At 41.4% G+C, this 19746-nt stretch overlaps 3 protein-coding genes across 5 annotated transcripts; 1 reads left to right on the plus strand and 2 right to left on the minus strand.

Annotated features, from left to right (window-relative positions):
* Positions 1-8458: 8458 nt before the first annotated feature.
* LOC122574046 lies at positions 8459-14584 on the plus strand. Of its 2 annotated transcripts, none has more exons than XM_043741130.1 (9): positions 8459-12136; positions 12275-12516; positions 12611-12788; positions 12895-13037; positions 13115-13293; positions 13364-13475; positions 13545-13727; positions 13829-14071; positions 14182-14584. In XM_043741130.1, exons 1-9 carry the CDS (start codon positions 9040-9042, stop codon positions 14260-14262), a joined length of 4458 nt encoding a protein of 1485 aa, XP_043597065.1. In that variant the 5' UTR covers positions 8459-9039; the 3' UTR covers positions 14263-14584. The 2 variants fall into 2 exon arrangements, with proteins under 2 accessions (XP_043597065.1, XP_043597066.1); XM_043741131.1 differs by having other exon boundaries at positions 8459-12124.
* A 56-nt stretch (positions 14585-14640) lies between these two features.
* LOC122574051 (39S ribosomal protein L10, mitochondrial) lies at positions 14641-19667 on the minus strand. 2 transcript variants are annotated; one of them, XM_043741138.1, is made up of 3 exons: positions 19511-19667; positions 14980-15486; positions 14641-14919 (listed from the first exon to the last, which is right to left on the minus strand). In XM_043741138.1, the coding sequence occupies exons 1-3, from the start codon at positions 19530-19532 to the stop codon at positions 14708-14710; spliced, it is 741 nt and encodes a 246-aa protein (XP_043597073.1). In that variant the 5' UTR covers positions 19533-19667; the 3' UTR covers positions 14641-14707. The 2 variants fall into 2 exon arrangements, with proteins under 2 accessions (XP_043597073.1, XP_043597074.1); XM_043741139.1 differs by lacking the exon at positions 19511-19667 and adding an exon at positions 15574-15715.
* LOC122574047 (partitioning defective 3 homolog) lies at positions 16064-19383 on the minus strand. The gene has a single exon (XM_043741132.1). It carries the CDS (start codon positions 18950-18952, stop codon positions 16067-16069), a length of 2886 nt encoding a protein of 961 aa, XP_043597067.1. The 5' UTR covers positions 18953-19383; the 3' UTR covers positions 16064-16066.
* Positions 19668-19746: the final 79 nt, after the last annotated feature.

Raw genomic sequence — 19746 nt, forward strand, 5'->3', positions numbered from 1 at the left:
CAAAGAGCAGGTGCGTTCGTGGTAAACCGATAATATATATCGCAGCGCGTAAGAACGTCTAGTTACCTCGTATCTCGAAGAACTGTACGAGGTAGGAAGAACGGAGGGCTGGTGGCCTGTGTTTCAGGATCTTCCGAGATGACGCTATACTCGCATAATATCCGGATTGCGACCACGCGTACCATAAAATGGCTTGGGGTGGCCGGGCACGAGCGAGCAAACGCCCGGCGAGACATAAAATCCGGGGTAGAAAAATTCCCGCGTTTCTCCTCTACGTTTGCCTGGACCTTTTTCCTCTTTCTTCTTTTCGCGCATTATTTAACGTAGCTCGCGTGTCCGTTTACTCTCGTTTAACTGTGTATACTGTTATTCAGGAGCTAGGCCAGTAAACTAGTTCATGTTTAATGCGAACGTCAACGCTTCTCCCCCTGGGAACGCGCTTAGAATACATGTTTCCCCATTAACGAAGGGTTGCTTGAAAAATTTAGGCGACACTGCTTTTCTCCATTCGAAAACCGATACTATAGTGAACGTTTAAAATTATACTATGTATTTTTGATGTGATAAACAGACTCGTGACTTTTTGTTCGAGTTTCAAAACTGTTGGATACTATATCGGTATAAGAAACTCCAGAGTGAATATTTAATCGGCAGTTACTTAGTTTCGCAAAAATATTTTTAGAGCTGACCGATACTTCTTTTAATTATTTAACAAGATACGAAGAAAATACTCGAGTAGTTCTTATAAATAAACCGATTTAAAGGAATATAACGCTTCTTTCGTGGTAAGAAATAGATCAGACCGTAACATCCATTTCCACGTCGGCCAATAGTAGATCGGAACAACTGTTGATACACGTGTAAGCTCCAATTCGGACCTCTGTTTGTATATGTCTGTCTATAGAGCAGCGATGTAACCAACGCCTAACCCAAAGCTATCTAAGACTTAACCAGGATCCAACCGATACCTAACCAAGTCCAACAAAGATCCAAACCGGAACCCTAGCCAATGATTTAATCTGCAACTACCGGGCCTCGTGTAACCGAAACTTGGTCATGTTTCGACCAATATCCGACGTCCGATTCGATTTCTAATTGGCCATCTGCTCAATGAAGCTCTACATCATCACGATACCAGATATACCTATGCTGATCATAATTCTTCTCGCATCGCCACACATCGTATAACGCTGTTATCGTTGTGCAGATACTAATCACTAATATCACAATCCATCATCATTCATAGTCATCGAATATTGGCACACACCTTTATCTTCTAACGAAAAATTTCTTCATCAATTTCTACATTTTATATATATATAATCAAATCTTTATAATCGCGTGAAAATGTCGCCAAATGATATGAAATTTAATCTACTTGGACCTAAACAAATTTGTAGTATGTGAATATTATAATAAAAACAATGGTACGCCAGTATTTTTTGATCCTGCATACCATATACACACGTACCACCTCAGATAAATGATAAATTATCATTAATTGTTCAAATTATTAATAGATATGCCTAGACGATTATGTAAAATAGCTACAGGAGAAGAAATCCAATAATCTTCTTAAACACGTGCATGTGTTTCAAGCTAGTAATTAATAGATTTTCCTGCTGGAATTTATTCAGATTCCTCGATTTAATAAAAAAGTAAAAAATATTACAGCGATAGAATTTTGTGGAAAATTCAGATTATTACACGTAGGCGACGTTACGAGATGCTAGAGGGACGCAAGTAACGCAGACTCGCGAATTTCTCGAATGGTATTAAAAGTATCTCCAGCGAAACACAGACCAGGACTTCCTCTGATTTTCCATTATAAATGAGACGAGGATGCAACGCCCCATGCAACCGCGAATATAGACCGCAGGAACGTAAACGATCCGCTGTTTGATATTAACACGACAGAAAGAGAGGGAGAAAGAGAGAGAGAGAGAGAGAGGGCGGGGAGGGATTCAAAGCCGGGATCGACCGATAAATTATTGCAAACGGACATTCTTTATTCTTTTGTACAAAGCGAACAGTGAAGAGATCGTTGTAAAAGTACGCTCAATTATTAATCGTGTCACAATTTACGGTCGATAGCTGGCAGGCAACGGTGCTCGGTGTCTGTAACAGAGCGTATTGATATCCTGTCCATATCATTACCACTGGGGATACCGGGGTTATTTCACGGACATCAAAATTGCCAGGATTTACCGATTAAACTCGGTGCCTCTCTACCGGAAAGCTTAATGCAATCGAGCCTTGACAATCGAAAGCTTGCGAGCTACATGTGTTCGCGGTTCGCTCGATTGTTTGATAATCGTTGAAACGTTGTCGAAATAGCAGTACGTCGTTAGCAAATCTAGAAATATACATCGTGTTTCAATTAAAATAGATTCTAACGAATATTTTTGGTAAAAGGATAAAGCATCGATTTCGAAGCAAAAGCTACGGATAAAAACTTAAGTTCACTGTATAACAAGACAAGTTGCAATTAATGGGTACAAAAACGATAAAAAGATAAATGTATAAAGCGGCTGACGGTATTGGAAAGCGAACGACCGTATCTGCGTGGTAAAAAGTACCACGGGTGGATCTCGGGGGAAGGACAAACGGAGGAGCTTAATTGAATCTACCACGTCCATTCACGTTGATTAATTCGGTTCGATCACCGCAACGGGATACAATTATTTCATGCCAGAAGTGCTGGAAGGGACATTGCCATGTAACGGCTGTCCTGTACCCGTTTCTAATAATCATTTGCGAACGACTACGGCATTTCATATGCAAAACGATCTGTTTCTAGTACAGACTGACACGGCTACCAGTGCGTGTTTGTACCTGTATATCAATTTCTGCTAGATACAAACACATTTACGCGCGATCGTCAAAAATATACTACATTTTTAACAGTGGATATGTAATTGTATTTAATGAAATTTCACAATGTTTCTTTTCGATTACACTCGATGGTGTGAACAGAAATCATTTCAATTATTAACTTTTATCAAGCCCCCACGCTTTCAACGGAACAACACGCTCGAACTCATTGAATATGTCATTCAATCTCTTCGTGCTAATTAATATATAGCAAATATAACCGCGTGTTATTAATAATCGTTCACCTTTCAGGATGGTTGTATCGGGAACAAACGCACGTTCGACGACAAACCTGTGTGTTCTATCGACGATTCAACGAAGGACCGCATTTTACCAAATACGCCGGATAACAATTAATTTGATGACAGACGAATAGCAACGAATCGATCACCCCTGGTAGATTGCCCTGATATGGATGATGATGCATGGACGTAACACGCGTGCTTCATCCCTGATTATTATCCGTGACGTGTGGAGAATCGTTGTTACTGGTAACAAACATCGGGATAATAGGCAGCCGACCTGTTTTCATCGGTAAATAGAACGAACAACGAAGATAAGGGTGATTACGTTCTCTAAATCGGCCACTCGCAGGAGGGATTCCAACTCCTCTAACTCTTGGATCGCTTGCACGATTATCAGGATCGATCTGCTACCGTTTCTGATAAATGACCATTCGGCCGTCTGCTGATCGTATGCGTTTCAGTTAATACTATTCGGGAGGACTAGTTCGGTGATCCGCAGGCGCGGAGCGTAAAACGCATTAAACCATGCCACGAGATTGAAGTGGAAGATTTACCGTGAACCAATTTCATAGCTGATCGGAGCTATCAATATTGTGGTGGAAAAAGCATTCGGAATATCGCACGAAAGATTAAGGCGATGCGTTACTCGTGACGTAAAAATTTTATAAGATCCATCGAAATTTCTATCGAACGAGGATCCGAAGACATTTGTGAACAGAGGTTATTCGATTTGTTATCGATCGAGAAAGAACGAAAAGAATTTAATAGAATCATAGAATTTCAACAACGACGTCGAATTTATACAATGAAGATTATCTTGATGGGAATTCATCTATCGAACTCTATTTGGCTGTGTTTAAGCCTGCTTTTAATATTATGCTTATCGAAAGGGTAATTGGTTGCCAGCCGAATGTGACAACGTTAAAACGACAGAGAAATCGAATTTCCCGTTGGTATAAAGAGGGTGCATCGGCCGATACATAATTTATTTCGCAGCATCGCGAAACAAATTTACGCGGCAATGTAATTTGGCACGCGCGTATCAGCGATTATTTCGTGAATCCTCGGCCTGGCTAACACGCCAGCCAGAGAGTGTTCATCAGCGAACAACTGCGGATATTACAGAAACACGTTCACAGCTTGCCGTACGTATGGACATGGAGAAGAGAGAAGCCGGGAGTCTAATTTCACGAACAGTGGATAACTTCGAGAAGACAATCTAACTATCTTGCTCACGTACGGAACAACGGTGTAACTAAGGAGATAGCCAAAGGGTTCGAAAGGGCCAACACACAAGTCGAAGTCCGTCTAAGAAGTACTTTCCCTCACGTATCACGGGTCCTTCTGTTTCCTGGGTTAAGATGAACAGATCGTGCGAAGTACAAGGCTCCCAACCTCCCTTTTCCGCTCCTCTGCGGCTATGTACTTCAGGAAATATCGTTATGACGCAGTAATAACGTTGTTACCGAAATCCATTGAACTTGAAGAGCGCTGCTACGAGTTTTAGAAACTCACAATAATTGTAACGATAAAGCATACATAAAATGATGTTTGGAAAATGACATGAATGTTACGAAGTGTAAAATGTGAGATTAGTAACTAAACTAGTTATTCTTTAATATCGAATACTTCTTGTTTTTTATTCTTTGTTTTTTTTTTTTTTTTTTAAGTATCAAACTGAATCAATCTATTTAGAGTCTAAAACATCAAATGGTAACATTGTATTTAAATATTACGCGAATCAATCTTCTGTATTTGTAACATAAAGTAAAAAGATCCCTACTATTCCGATAAAATAAAAAAAGGCAATAACGTATATGGCTCGCTTTTGAAAAAAAAAATCGACCTGCATTAATCTAGCTTCCAAATAGAGAATATGAATACGTCGATATTGATCTGATGCCGTTCATGTGCTGTTAAATGGGCGACAGTCCTATGTGTACGTTATAGCGTGATGGAATAAAAGTAGAAAAAGATCGAACTGTTCAGACGCACGCCTTTTCCACAATAAGTTCCGGAGCAAGCGCCAATGTGATAAAATTTCCATATCGAACGTTCGCTATCTCTTATCAAACAATTCGAGAATTCAGAATCATCGGCGGCCGCGTTCGTTTGCACATCTCGCGCAGAAAGAACTTCACGTAGGACTAATGCTCTATATTCTAATGCAATGATAAGAAGTAAAATTTCGCAAAATATGCATACGATCAAATTACCGTGGATATTAAGAAAAATATATCGCCAACTAAAAATATAATTAGCCAACCAATATATTTTGGAACTTATTGTGGTAGAGGCGCATGTCTGAATAATACGATCGTTTCCTTTTTATTACTTATAATTACTTTTATTTTATTGCGCTGTAGCGTGTTCCAAGTCATTCTAAGGCAGTCGTCCATTTAAAAAAGGCATCTTTTAATATAAAAAAACTTTCGATATCATCAAGTATTTCCGCTTTAATCTTCATTCAAGAGGTCAAAACAAGAAGCGTCGTCTAAATGAAGCGACGTCGTCGCCGGCGATCGACATCCAGTTTTACATGGCGGAAAACTTTTCGCCTAGTAAAAGGCGAGGAAAGTGGAGAGAGAAGGGAGCAAAAATTGTCCTGGATCACGATTAATTTGTATCCCTGTTCCCCGGGTAAGCACGACGTTGGCCCAGCGCGTACAGCTGAATAAAACATCATCGCCCGTATCCAACGGGTAACTAAATTTTAAGCAATGGCATGGCGCCGCAGCACCGACCTTTTGAAAGTTCAACGACACATCGTGGCTGGCCGCGACTTGTGGCGCTCTGCTGGGAATCTGGCATAAAAATTGTAAATCGCGGATATACCCGGTGCACCGATACCGGAGGGAATAATCATGTATTACGATCGGCCACGAAACTTCTCCTCCATCCCCATCTTCGCCGTTTTGCTGGTTGAGTTATGCGAAAGAAAGAGAACTTGACTACGAAGAAACACGAGAAAGAAACCATGGGAAATATCGAAGGTACAACCACAAGTGCTTCCTAAGGGCTTGGTGCTCGAACGGAACGGTAAGAGAGACAGCGAGAAGAGCCCGACGCATCGTTGACTTCTTCATTAATGGTAATGATCGCGTCCTGAAAGTCTTCGGGAAACTCGCGAAAGGAAACATCGCGATTTGTATTCAGGACACGATATGGCGTTGCTACGTACCGTGCAACCAGGGTTCGAGCCAAGCCGGGGCGGTGGGTGGATTCGCGAAATAAACTCCTGAATAAGAGGAAGAAAGAAGGAGAAAAGAGAGAAGTGGAGAGCGAGAAGAGGGTATACGGGGGTAGTAGTAGACTCTTGCGCTCCAGTTCGGCTTCCGACAATAAAAGTGAGCTAAGACCACGCACACGTTAGCATCGTGGCGTCGTTCGTCCATGAACGTATACGAGAAGTAAGTTGTGAGCGTGTCTAGGTTCCATCGCGTGGAGCACTCCAGGATGCCTTTTCGGAGACTTTATTTGGCGACGTCGTTCGCTATTCGCCGTCTCATTGCTCGTAATAATCGAACGAAATCGAGAACGAATGATAATTTTCAGTGAGAATGTCACAGTTTGGAGCAGATGAGGGAATTGGGGTGGAGAGGTCGTATCAAAAACGCATAACTATAACGCATATTCGATATTCTATCGCCAACCTACATACTATTGTTATCGACTACTGTGAATGATAGACGATCATGGGGATGGTGTGCGAGGAGCAAAGATAAGAGGGAACTCTCTATAGGTCAATTTAAACGCGCCGTGAAGATGCGAGTATGGTCGCGCGAGAATACTGCTGGTTGCCGCGTGCACGGGGTTATTTAACAGTGGTCTTATTTCAAAGGCGTGCAAAGAGTATCAAAAAAAAATTATGTATCTTGTGGTTCCTTTAAATGAAACCTCTTAACGGGAAGCGGGAATGCGGATAGCCGGCGATGCAACTTTGAATGTTGTCGAGTAATTAAATAAAATATAGGAACACCTGGCGTTTTCTACGGAGCGCATCGTCCCTTTTTCCATGGACGAATTCTTTTCACTGTATCCCGGTATTGTGTTTCATCACCGTTTGTGCGAGCGTAGCGTAAATGCACGCGAGTGCGTCTGTAGAATCATGGCCGCGCGTGTTATGTTTTCCAGAGAAGCCGCTTTGGCTTTCGAGATACCTGTCGCGTTATAAACTCTTGAGCAAACATACTTAGGTTGGTTCCCGAGGCTAAAGGCCGCTAAAGGTTAGCTCTCGCTGATGTCTTTCTTCCTACTCGGTAATTGTAATTAAAAATATCTGCTTGGTTGATTTCCAAACGGGACACCTCTTTGAAAATCATGTTATCACCGAAAAATTTCATTAACAGCGAGTACGCAGGAACGACACGCTACCATCCCTGGCGAAACTTCTTACTGTGGCATTAATCGCGTTTATGGGAAAACTAACGGCGAAAGAAGGAAAGCGGAAAACTGTTACAGCGATCTTATAACAGGAGATTATCAGCAGAGAGTCGAAGCGTCAGAATGATCTAGACCAGAAGTTTATTTGGAACTACATCGTTTAACAGAAGAAAATGTAGACCGAGGTATCGTTTGTTTTTGGAGTTGGTAATAAGAAATATTACGGGAAACCGGACGTTATGTTATTTTTGGTGGATGGCAAACAAAATACGAGACTGACGAATCGTAAAGGAACTCTGCAGCTTCATATTTGGTCCAACATGTTTCGTGTCTTATATGTGTATATATATGAACGTGGCATCGAATATCGAATGACGTGTACGTGAGTTTGGATATTTTTCAAAAAGACGACACTATTCGTTCGTGAGTTGGTATCGGCTAACTCAAAAGCGAGACGCTGATCATCACCATGCTGGTCCATGCCCTCTCACGGGATTAGTCAAATCCCAAAATAATACCGTGGGCGAGAGCGGAGTTTGCATATACCGTGATACAAATCTCCGCGACGGTGTAGATCGGATGGTTTAAGCTGTTTGCATATAAATCCGGCGCATGGCCTATTAAGTACCTGCTTCGTTCGTCATATATATTATACTCCTATTTTAGGATATGTCGTCTTTATGTCAGAGAACAGACATATGACAAAAATCTACATCCAATCGTAAAACTACGTTCGTTCAATCAACTTCTCAAAAGATAATATAATACCTGGATATCTCATAGATACACCTGTTTCACATTGTATTCTCTTGAAATCTAAAGTAAGATTGTCAATTGAAATACTGTAAAAAAGAATCGTTTCTACGAATCGTAAGAATACTCATGAACGAAAGGTTGGTGCTCGTGGTTAAAAAGCGCGCGCGTACGGCCGTATTTCTCTGTTTTGATTTCGGACAGCGAGCGCGCAGACAGCAAGAGTGGACTTGAAAATAACCCACGGCAGGAGAAGGCCCGTCTATTAATAGTGAAGAGTGAGAGTATCTTTGTCGTGCGTGTTCGGCAGCGTCCCCGACGGTTTCGCAGCGAAATTCGTCAGTCGATTTACCGTTCCGCGATACATTCCTCGCACGTACACGCCGGGGAAACGCGTAACTCGATCGGAACACGATGTTCCGCGCAAGTTTGCGTCCGTACCCGGCAACCGTCGTTGTCTGTTGAATTTCCCTTTTGCTTGGCGTTGGCGGATAGGCGAAAAAACCTCGAGAAACTAGAGAATCTGATATACAGAGAGTCAGAGGGCAGGTTGAATTAAAACCAAAAGAGAAGGTACTGGTTGTAACGCGAAATCGAGAGGTGTGCTGTGTCGGATGCGAACGGAAGATTCTTCGAAGGTTCCACGAGTTTGGCTTTACCTATAGAGACGAACTGGAAGGAAGTTAAAACCACATTCGAGTGATTCTAAATAAAGAACTATGCGAAGCAGTGGATGAGCAGTGGGGCGGAGCTGGCTGCGAGAGGGAATATGCGGTGAGTAAGAATGGTACAGCGAGCCGCATGCAGCATCGAGGCGAACACATTCTCTAATGGCGTACGGATCAGCGACCGGGAAGGAAGAACGTCGGACGTCGTCGCGACGGAAGCGTCCGTAGACCACAAGTCGCGTAACGTTCACGAGGCAGGACGTGGGAACGCGAGATTCTCCTTGTTCAAGTGGTTCAAACGGTCCGGTAATCGCGAATCAACGGTGGACAAAAGGCGAAAAACCATCGATAAATACGGAGATAATGAAAACGGCCGGCAACGAAGCGTATCGTCGAGCGCGGAAAGCGTAGACACATTTTATAGTACCACCACGGTTCGTAGTTTTGCCTTTCACACTGGCACCTTGAGCAGTTACAATGGATTATCGTTAGACATACTAGAGCAAGCGGCCGAAGTTGGCCCCTTCGCGGCTGGAGCTTCGAAGGTTGCAGTTGGCAACAAAGAGAACGAGTTAGCGGATGTTGCCTGCACGCTACCTACGAACGCTCATTCTCATAGAAGAGACATAACCGCGAGATACTCGCTACAGCCGTCGACTACCTTCAATTCCTGCGGAAATTTGCCGCTTCCCGATCGACGATTGTTGGAATCGTTGAGAAGGCTAGACGATCGAAAGAATCATTACAGCGTAAACTCCACCCGTAGAAGGGTACACGTGAAGGGGAAACGACGCGCACCGAATCCTCCAGTGACTTCGATCAAAGCAACAGAGGTAGATGCACGCGAAACATCGAGGAACAGCAGCAGGCGAAAGCGACGCGCGCCGAAACCACCGGAGAAGATCGTCGATAGTAATTCGCCTGAGAAAAAGTGCGAGAATCAGATTACCGATGGCGGAATGGACGTAGAAAAACCAGCAGACACCGAAGACGCGCAAACTCTGAGCAACGACACGCTAGTCCTTCAAGGAGGCGTTCTAATGCCGAAAAGGGAATTGAAACGAAGTACGAAGGAGAAGAACACGAAGGACACGAGTGCCAGTTCGTCGGACATCGCTGTTCTTCAAGACAACCAGACTGTGGCGCCCGGTATTGGGACTCTGAGCACCGCCATGCCACGACCTTGGTATAAACGGAGCGTCTTCGAACATTCTCGGGATTCCGGAGCGTCCAGGAGGGGCGATGTCCTCCGGGGGCCAACAAGCTCGACGATCGAAATAAAAGAAGAATGTGCTGCCACGAACACGGCTTCTTCCACGAGCTACTCCGTGGACGCGTCTTTGTCTAGGCGGAGCTTCTTCCATCGTGGCGGACAAACGGAGGATAGGAAGAAGGAAGCAAAACGAAGATCCGGCCTGTCGATTTTAACGAACATCAGCGAACTTGACAAAGAAGCCGCAGCGATCGTACAAGAGGAACAAGCACGAGCGAGAGCCTCTATGCTATTGAAATCTTCGAAATTCGTAGATGCTTTCGAGAAAAGGAACGATATGAACGAGGAGCTCGTTCAAGACATCGTCACGTCGGCAATGGAAAGTTCGTCGCCCAGACGTGGCACGCGAGCTCTGATTTCCAAGTTCAACGCCATCAGTAACATAACCAAGGTCACGGTGAATGCCAATTTCTTCGCAAGGAACGCCAGGGACCAGCAGCCGGCAAAGTTCGAACGAGACGTAGTGAGAAATGCGAAGGCCTTCGAGCATGCCAACGATTGGAAGGATCATCCGAGATTTTCGGTTCCGTCTGCAAGCGGACAGACTAGTCACATCGAAAAAGATATATCTAGATACTTTCCACCACAACAGAAGACATCTAGAAATCGGTCAGAGAATACGGAAATGGGTGAGAAAGTTTCGGGAGCAAAGGGTAGTTCGATCAAGGAGCAGAGCGATCGACTGGTCAGTGAAACTTCCAACAGAATATCGTTCTTGCAGAGTCAACTGGCTGCAAATAGAATGAACGATCAGGTCGCTCAGAAGGATAGCGCGATGTCCGTAATGGAAGAAAAAATTAGATCCAGACAGGAAGTCCTCGGTGAAAAGAAGGAAAAGGAAACAAAAGCGAATAACGAGGACCAACGAAGACCCTTGTTTCCTCGTAGCTCCGTGGAAGCTAAGGAACACACAACTTTAAACATCTTTGAGGAACCAAAGAAGCTGGACAGACAACGTATCGATGGCGTTCAAAAAGAATTCTCGGATATATTCGACGAGATCGACAAGCAATTGCGTATGAAAGAGTTGGAGCTTATTGATCGTAGGGCGACCCGCACAAACGCGACAGCCACTAATCAGAGAAGCAAAGTTCACGAGGAAGAAGCCGGAATATCAAGTAAGGTAACTAAAGTGCTCGATATCCTGGTCGAGGCGGAGAAAGACGCCAAGACAAAGAGCGGCATACTGCCAGAAAAATCGATAGCCGTCGAGGATACCTTTCGTCCGACCGAACCGAACGCGAAAACGAAATCGACTAAGACCAGGTCACCGTTATTGAACACCATCGAGGATCCAATTACAACGGATTTAAAGGAGATGTTGAAGGAAATGAAACACTCGTTACCAAAGCGTTCGAAGCCGGGCAAGATTGTGACACGTAACACCGACGTGACTGAGAAACTGGCTCCGGAAAAAGAGGTAGCGGCTGGCCCTAGCAAGACTACGTATTTCGTTTCCGCTGTAACGAAGGTCCAGAATATAGCGCTGCAAAATGATTACGAGCCCGACAAACAGAAGGTATCGTGTTCCGTACAAACTAGTGGAAATATACGAAGATTGAATCAGCCTTCTACATCCGCGGAACAACCGTCCACCTCGGGTTGGAAACAAGAAAACGTCCTATACAAAACATCCGGGAAGAATTTAGGTGGTTCAGGATTGGTGAAAAATACGTTCCAGCTCATACGACCACGAGATTTTGCTGAAATCGAAGCAACAAAAACGACGAGAACACCCGCGTTCAACGAAAACACTTACGCCAATGTGATCGAACAATCGATCTACGCGAATGCACGTGTTACTCCCTCGCCCAAACATACCGGTTCCGAGCGAAATATCGTTACGAAAATTGATAATACCAGTGAAATGCCGAAAACACCGCCCGTAATTGAACGAAAATTCATTACGAAGGAAGATACGTTCGAAGGTAGTGAAGAAGGTAACTTTGATTTAGTTTATTGTCCTAGATAGTTGCGGGATTTTCTGAATGAATCATTTGTCTAAATTTATTGCTTAATGTCACGCGTTTTTCCCTGCTACCATTTTAACGCTTGTGCTTTCCCTGTGTTTGCGACAGATGACAATTCAGCGGAAAAGAATATGAACACGCTGGCCATAAACCGATTACTCAGAAAGCTAGAAGCGGCTATTGCATCTGGCCATCACCAACAAGCGGCTGGTTTAGCAAAGGAACTAGCACGGCTTAAGATCCATTGTTCCGTGATTCGGCAACGATCAGCCCGTCTCAAAGATCAGTTGATTAAAGTCAATATGTACATTGAGGACAAGCTTGCCCACCAGGGACCGATACCACTTCAGGTAAATAGCGTTACCTACTCAAATCAAGATGGCCGAGGTTTGCCAATCCATATGACGATATTAAATGCTGTACTAAGCCCAAATATAATAACAGCTACCCAGCAGAATGACGGTGGCCGAGTTGAAAGCAAAGATACACACGGAATTCGAGATACCAACGAACGTGCAACGATGGATCATTGGTAAAAATTTAGCGGATCGCGATGAGGCGACTCTAAACGAATTACAGGCTGTAAATGGCTCTCCGATATTTTTGTACCTCGTGGCTCCAGGTAATGATAATAATAATAGGTAAGCTAATAAAATAAATAATAATAATAACAATAAGCAAATCAATAAGTGCATAATGGAATACATTTAATAATTAATTGGTTGCAGAATTAAGACCTGAAAATATGGTACGAGTGGAGAAAGATAATGCTGCAGAGGAAGTATCAAATGTGATAAACGATGATACAAGCACGTCTGCGGAAGTGTTACAAATTGTGGAAGAAGATCCCGAAGAAGTCAAAGAACCTCAGGTACTAAAAAATTTCTAGAAATTTGTTTACCTTTTTTATATAGAAATATTTTCTATAAAGTATAAAAAAAATTACAGGGGACAGAGGAGAGAAATACGCCAGTGGAAGTGAAGATGGATAGATACGAGGAATTAATTTCTTTGGAAAACTGTGACGTCATACCGAACTCCGAACCGATCGAATGTCCCGTATGCTTTGTTACATACGGTCCTCGTGAAGGAGTGATTTTGAGGGATTGTTTACATATGTTCTGCAGGTATACTATTAACTTTTGACTAAATTTGAAATAAAGTTATAACACATTATCGGCAAGTAATTTTTCCTAGGTCATGTATTGTTAATACGATTCGATACTGCGAAGAAGCCGAAGTGAAATGTCCTTACAGAGACTCACAATATACCTGTGAGTCTACTCTTCAAGAACGTGAAATTAAAGCTGTAAGTTAACCATCAAAATTTTGGTAAAATAAGTACTTAGAAAAAATTTAATACGATACGATTATTTAGCTCGTTGAACCAGAAATCTACCAGCAACATTTAGCCAAATCAATCGCTCAAGCGGAGAATAATGCTGGAAACAATGCGTTCCACTGTAAAACTCCTGACTGTCCTGGTTGGTGCATCTACGACGACGATGTGAACAACTTCCTGTGCCCTGTATGCGGCGCAAACAATTGTCTCACATGTCAGGTCGGAAAGCAAAACTTGATAATTATACTTCGTTCTTCAATAATGGAATTCAAATACTATATTGCATTAAAACAAATTAGAAAGAAATCTTTTCTCCATAGGCCATTCATACTGGTAAAAACTGCAAGCAGTATCAGCAAGAACTAAGATTATCAAAAGAAACGGATCAAGAATCGCGAAGAACCGCGGAGATGCTCGAGGAAATGGTAGACAGAGGTGAAGCACTCGCGTGTCCCACGTGTGCGGTTGTTCTGATGAAGAAATGGGGTTGCGATTGGTTACGCTGCTCAATGTGCAAGACCGAGATATGCTGGGTAACAAGAGGCCCGCGTTGGGGTCCAGGAGTGAGTAGTCGATACGTGACAATGTCATCATTCGATATTGAAATATTAATATATGCAGTTACGACTCGATTGTTTTGTTTTAATATTGATCGTACTTCGGCGGTTCGCAGGGAAAGGGGGACACGTCCGGAGGCTGTAGATGCGGAGAAAACGGAGTCAAGTGTCATCCTCGTTGCAATTACTGTCACTGAGAACCATCAGAAGATACAATTGCCGCAACGACGTACAAAGAACGGTGCATATAATGAAACAAAGGAACTGCAGTGCACCATTAACCAAAATATTTTTATACTGTTGTCAAAGTTATTGTATCGGGGCAAACCACTAGTCAAATGGATTGATATGTATTTAATAACGAGTTTGATAACCGATAAATCTGGCACTGATAAGTTACATGCGTATATGTCACACACACGCTGCTTGCTCAACGATTAACCTTATCGCGGAACCGTCCTTCATGGAACTGGAAGTAACAAGAAGTAATAAAGAGGTAGACACCTCAGTTTCCAACAATCTTTCTTATTTTTTGTAGTGATAAAGGGCACGGGAGAATAACTTGTAATGCTTCGTGTGCATCATAAACATATAATAAATTATAGATACAGGTAGCTTTGCAATTATACAGGCACCGATTGTTCACTTCTTATCGTTGGAGGTTGTCTCATTTGTACCGATCTGTTCCAGTCGTGTTACAAGTGTCGTCTGATGATGTGTGAGTTGTCGATTCAGGTTAAGGCCTCCTGCATTCTGTAATGTTTGAACCAAACCTAGCTGCGCCGTTATAATATCCATTTCTCCGTATCTCAGAAAATCATCGTAGCTCAAGACTTGTCCTTCCAATACTCCCCCTGCAAAAATATCAACTGACTAATAAAATCGCTCTGCAATCATATTTCCATATTACGTACCTATTATGAACATTTTCTTGCTTTTCTTGATAATCTTTTCTAAAGCAATCATGTTTATTTCAGGACTGAACACAAACGAAGTGTACTTGCTAACTAACGGGGCAAGAGCCTCGTAACGTGAATTCTTAATGACATAGTTTATAATACGAGGCCCATAATACTTGTAGTGCATATTTTCCCTGAAAAGTGCAACTCGAACGTCGAATATATCCAGCTGCTTCATACTGTTTACGTGCAAGCAACCAATCATTTTAGAATTGTCAAACCAATTACGAACTTCCCTCGCTATTATTTGATCGTAAGGGCCCAACTGTTTCTCGACTTCTACCTTTTGTGAGTCAATACAAAATTGTTCCAGAGTTTTATCTTTGTTGGGATTGACAAAGAACGGCGTTAAAAGAGTGTTCAATACTCTTTTCTTAAAATATATTTTCGGTTTTTTAATGTTTATCTTTCCCCTGTAACGCTTTTGTTGGTACAGTAATTGATTCGGAGTTAACTGAAGTGCTAGAACAGAAGAAACATATATTGTACTTGTAATGAAGATAAATTCCTTTGTCGTCTATTTAATTAATGTACCATACCGTAACTCACCCAAGTTTGGCAACATGCTGTTTGTATCGAACGTTGCTTCTCTTGGATATAAATTAAAATTTGCAAGAAAATTTTCGCGTTATAAAATTTATAATCGAATATATTTTAAGAGTCTAATGAATATCAATAACAGTTCCAGTTTCGTTAAATTATCGGTTATTCAACTTACACATTGCTTATATTACGTGCATAGTTTTATTTTAAAAATAGATACATGATCGGTACGAATTAAAGACAAATACAAAAATTATATAAGTATATATATATACAGAATAAATTTTTTTGTTTTGCAATGATATAAGGCACTTTGGAACAAATCATACATATTTAAGTACATAATATATATGTGTGTAAGTACATGTACGAGCGCACGTGCAATGAGTGTTAAGATGTGTATATTTCGTGTATAATATGTGTTTTCTAGGTGTTATGCACAAGTATGTTTATGTATATCTTGAATTCCGTATCTACGTTATAAATTCCCTTTTTTATATTATGCGATATAATTAATCGTTCCACTGCAATAATTACTGGATTCGTGACGAGCTTCTATACTATCACCGAAATTGAGCGATTTCCTATTCTTTCCTAATCGAAGCATCGAACGTATGCCACCTTTCTTTCGCGAACGCTTATATCGATCATCTAAAGCTGAATTGAGAGATGCTTGTTTCACATCCCCCCGACTATTTGGAAAACCCTTGCGATCGTCTTTAAAATTATTGCTACTCCTTATCTCTCCATGTACATCGTCGACAAGCCAATGTTTCCTCGGTGACGTATATTTATTATTACATCCAGGTATAGTGTATACGTATTCTGACTGAGCAGGATCCACGGACTTTTCGTATCGTTTCATACTACTCTCACTGGCCGTTCTACCGTCAGTAGTGCCTTTATTTTTATTCTTATCGTAAATGTCCGATTTACACCCTCGTTTAGTCGAATCCTCCGATTCAATCGATGGATTCGAATGTTTCTGATTGGTCTGTTCCTGATTCTTATTTTCGCGCCCTTCCCGTAATTTTTTATTTCTCTTATAAGTATCTGTGTTCTTGGCATCTAAGGCGGCATGTCGCTTCTCCGACATACTCTGTCTACCTAAAGCGTCGCGCGAAAACTTATTGGAAGAGGAATTAAATTCCTCCAAGGATAATTGACTATCGTACGTTGGGTCTCCGGAATACTGACTATCTTTATCGTCTGTGTTTCGTTTAGCTTCATTGCACTGTGGGTCATTGGAGTCTTCTAGCAATACTGGTTCCGCGCGATCGTCGCGCTGTCCTATCGTAATCTTCTTCACGTTACTAGCAGATTCTATCCACGTTTTATTGGTAGCGATGCAGTAACTTTCGTTCCTTAAACTATTCTTATTATATTGTTCGGTTAATCTATCGATAACTGGATTCCATGGAGAGGCGGTCACACAAGACAATAATCCGCCATTGTCCAAGATGTCTGACTGGGAATTCAAATTGTTTTTTTCTTTTACTCTGCCTTCATTGCCTTTCGTAGAATCAGAAATATATATACTATTAGCTGACTCCAGTTTACAATGAGAAGACAAATTCTCTGATAAATTTTTATCATTTCCATCGTACGAAGATATCCTCCTGGCTATTGTAAGAGTGATCACTCCAGTTACAGAACTGTTTGTATTGAGCATCGCTCTTCTCAATGTCTCCATTGCATCTGAATTTGATAATCCTAATAATGACACCCCATTAACATTGAGCAATTGATCATTGGTCCTCAATCTCCCATCCCTTGAGGCTGCACCCCCATGAAGGACACTTTTAATAAAAATTCCTAGATCCATGTTAGTGTTTTCATCTGTGTTAGTAGTCTTTCCCTTAACACTAACACCTAGTCCTGCTTTCTCTGAATCGTGTACTGGTATGTCTAAAGTTAAAATCATGCGATTTTTACGTGGTGATAAAACAATATCTTCTGATGTAGACTTCACTGGTTTAAAAGTGCACTTATCATAGTTATGGGTATTAAGTTTATCTTGCACTTCGGTATTCTTTTTCTTCGGCGATGTATTCGATGCATTCCAATATTTTGAATTATCTGTAGCTTCTAAGGCTTGACTCGTAGAAGTACCATGAGAATGAGAGTCTGGAATACTAGAGGAGATTTCTTCCTGGCGCGATACCACCATCCTTACCTTCCCACCAGGTAGAATACTTCTGAGAAGTGAAACCACTTCTGCTTGACTTTTACCAGTCATTTCTTTATTATTTACTTCCAACAGCCTATCCCCAGATCTTAATCTACCATCTTCAACTGCAGCACCTTTTGGTAATATATTTTTAATATATATTGGACAATGCCCTCCTGCAGGATTGTCGCGTGTTGTGACACTAAATCCAAGACCATTGCTGCCTTTTGTTAATTCTATCTCTATCATACGTCCAATCTTACGGGTGTTAGCTGTCTGCAGCAAATTGTAATTACTGCATTGAAGTCTTTTAACATTATCGTCAATTTCCTTTTCTGATCCTACGCTAGTATTGCCATGATTTTTATGCAATGATTTTTCTTGCGGCTTCTTATGTTTTACTATGGAAATTTGCAAACATGGTTCTGTCATACAGGTACGAAAGATCTCTTGCACTTTAAAAAATGGTATATGCAATAGATTGTGTCCATTTATTTTAATGATCTTATCATGCAGGTCAATTTGCCCATCTCTAGCAATTCTGCCATTAGGCTCAATACCTTCGACTCTAAGCCCTTGATCATTACCCAATAAATCATAACATGGCACCACATGAAGCCCCAGTGGCCCTGCTTCATTCTTTATCACAATTTCTCTAATTTCTCCTTGATCTCCTGGTTCTATATTAGCATTTGCATACTTAAATGACACTTTGGCATCTTGTCCCAGTGGCTCTCTACGCCGAGATTCTCTGGGAAGGGACTGAGCAGAATATGTGGTTAAACAAGGTTCTCTGGTTGACAATGCATGCATTGACAATCTTTTGGTGCTTTCCCTTTTAATACCGCTTATAGAAATGGAGGAATGTGCATCAATTGTATAAGGTGGTTCTTTACTATCTGGATGGAAAAAGTCTGGGCTATTAGTACCAACTGAACTTGCCCCATCACCACCAGCATGCGTAACGTCAGAATTAACAAAATGAGCAACAATCTGTTCTCTGTCATCAGCTACATCACATAACCTATCATCTGGATCCAGGAGACCACCTCCAGTTAAGGAGGACAAACTATTTATAGTTAATGCACTATCATTTTTTCCAGTTGCCTTTTTATATCTTAAAGTAGCCTCATGCATTAAATCTTTAACCAGTAGGGTTCCATCCCCACAAGGAACCACCACTCTAACGTTGTCGAAACACACAGTTACCTTCATGCTCGTTCCGATTTCATATTATCTTGTTATACGTTTACGGGCACGTATTGATTATTTCTAATACAATAGTATACTTAAAATTCTCTTTAAGGGTTTAGAAGTCGAATATGATGGATGAAGTGCACGTGTTGTGAAATATATAAAATTATAAATTTTATTTCGTATAATACGATTATCTTCTATTATCTGTCGTGTACTTCCATATTCCGATAATGAATCACCGACATCACACACTGGACACTTTATTCTTTTTATTGTCGGTTATATTTCTTTAAAACCTACGTATATACACGTAAATTAAGTAGACATACTCGAAAGAAAAAAAAATTGTCACGACTGATAAGGCGGACGCGTACGCCCAACTTTATCACAACATCAAATATGCGGAACAGACGCACTCGCCATTACCACATTTTATTCCACTATTCCTTCTGGCAAACCAACGGAAAGTAAGAAACATGGCGATACAAGCAGTGTGGCCAACAAAATAACCCGTACCGCTTCCAGTTTCCACATTCATCTTAACCATAATAAGGAAAAAATGGCATCAATACTTACCTTTCTTCATGAAATGAGCCATTACTTAATTGTATTATTCTCGAGACAAATGCAACAAAATGGTTCATACATAAATTTTATATCTTTTTCACTCATTAACTCGCATCCTTATTTATACACTGGTCACACTACAATGGTTCATGTCCACTGGTTCTTGTTTAACCTCTAAACTTAAAGGCTGTGTTACAATCAACTGTATTTTCATCGATTTAACAATAAGCTTACCTTCAATTTGC

The sequence above is a fragment of the Bombus pyrosoma genome, linkage group LG13 (assembly GCF_014825855.1).
Source record: "Bombus pyrosoma isolate SC7728 linkage group LG13, ASM1482585v1, whole genome shotgun sequence".
NCBI classification, from domain to species: Eukaryota; Metazoa; Arthropoda; class Insecta; order Hymenoptera; family Apidae; genus Bombus; species Bombus pyrosoma.

Excerpts from the sequence above, each read along its gene's own strand:
- LOC122574046 (XM_043741130.1), top strand. The coding sequence starts at position 9,040 with ATGGTACAGCGAGCCGCATGCAGCATCGAGGCGAACACATTCTCTAAT. Across the intron at positions 13,294-13,363 it reads TGTTTACATATGTTCTGCAG|GTCATGTATTGTTAATACGA; the intron begins GTATACTATTAA and ends AATTTTTCCTAG. Across the intron at positions 14,072-14,181 it reads GCCCGCGTTGGGGTCCAGGA|GGAAAGGGGGACACGTCCGG; the intron begins GTGAGTAGTCGA and ends GGCGGTTCGCAG.
- LOC122574047 (XM_043741132.1), bottom strand. The coding sequence starts at position 18,952 with ATGAAGGTAACTGTGTGTTTCGACAACGTTAGAGTGGTGGTTCCTTGT.
- LOC122574051 (XM_043741138.1), bottom strand. The coding sequence starts at position 19,532 with ATGGCTCATTTCATGAAGAAAG. Across the intron at positions 15,487-19,510 it reads GGCTCATTTCATGAAGAAAG|CACTTCAGTTAACTCCGAAT; the intron begins GTAAGTATTGAT and ends CTTCTGTTCTAG. Across the intron at positions 14,920-14,979 it reads CAAGAAAATGTTCATAATAG|GGGGAGTATTGGAAGGACAA; the intron begins GTACGTAATATG and ends ATATTTTTGCAG.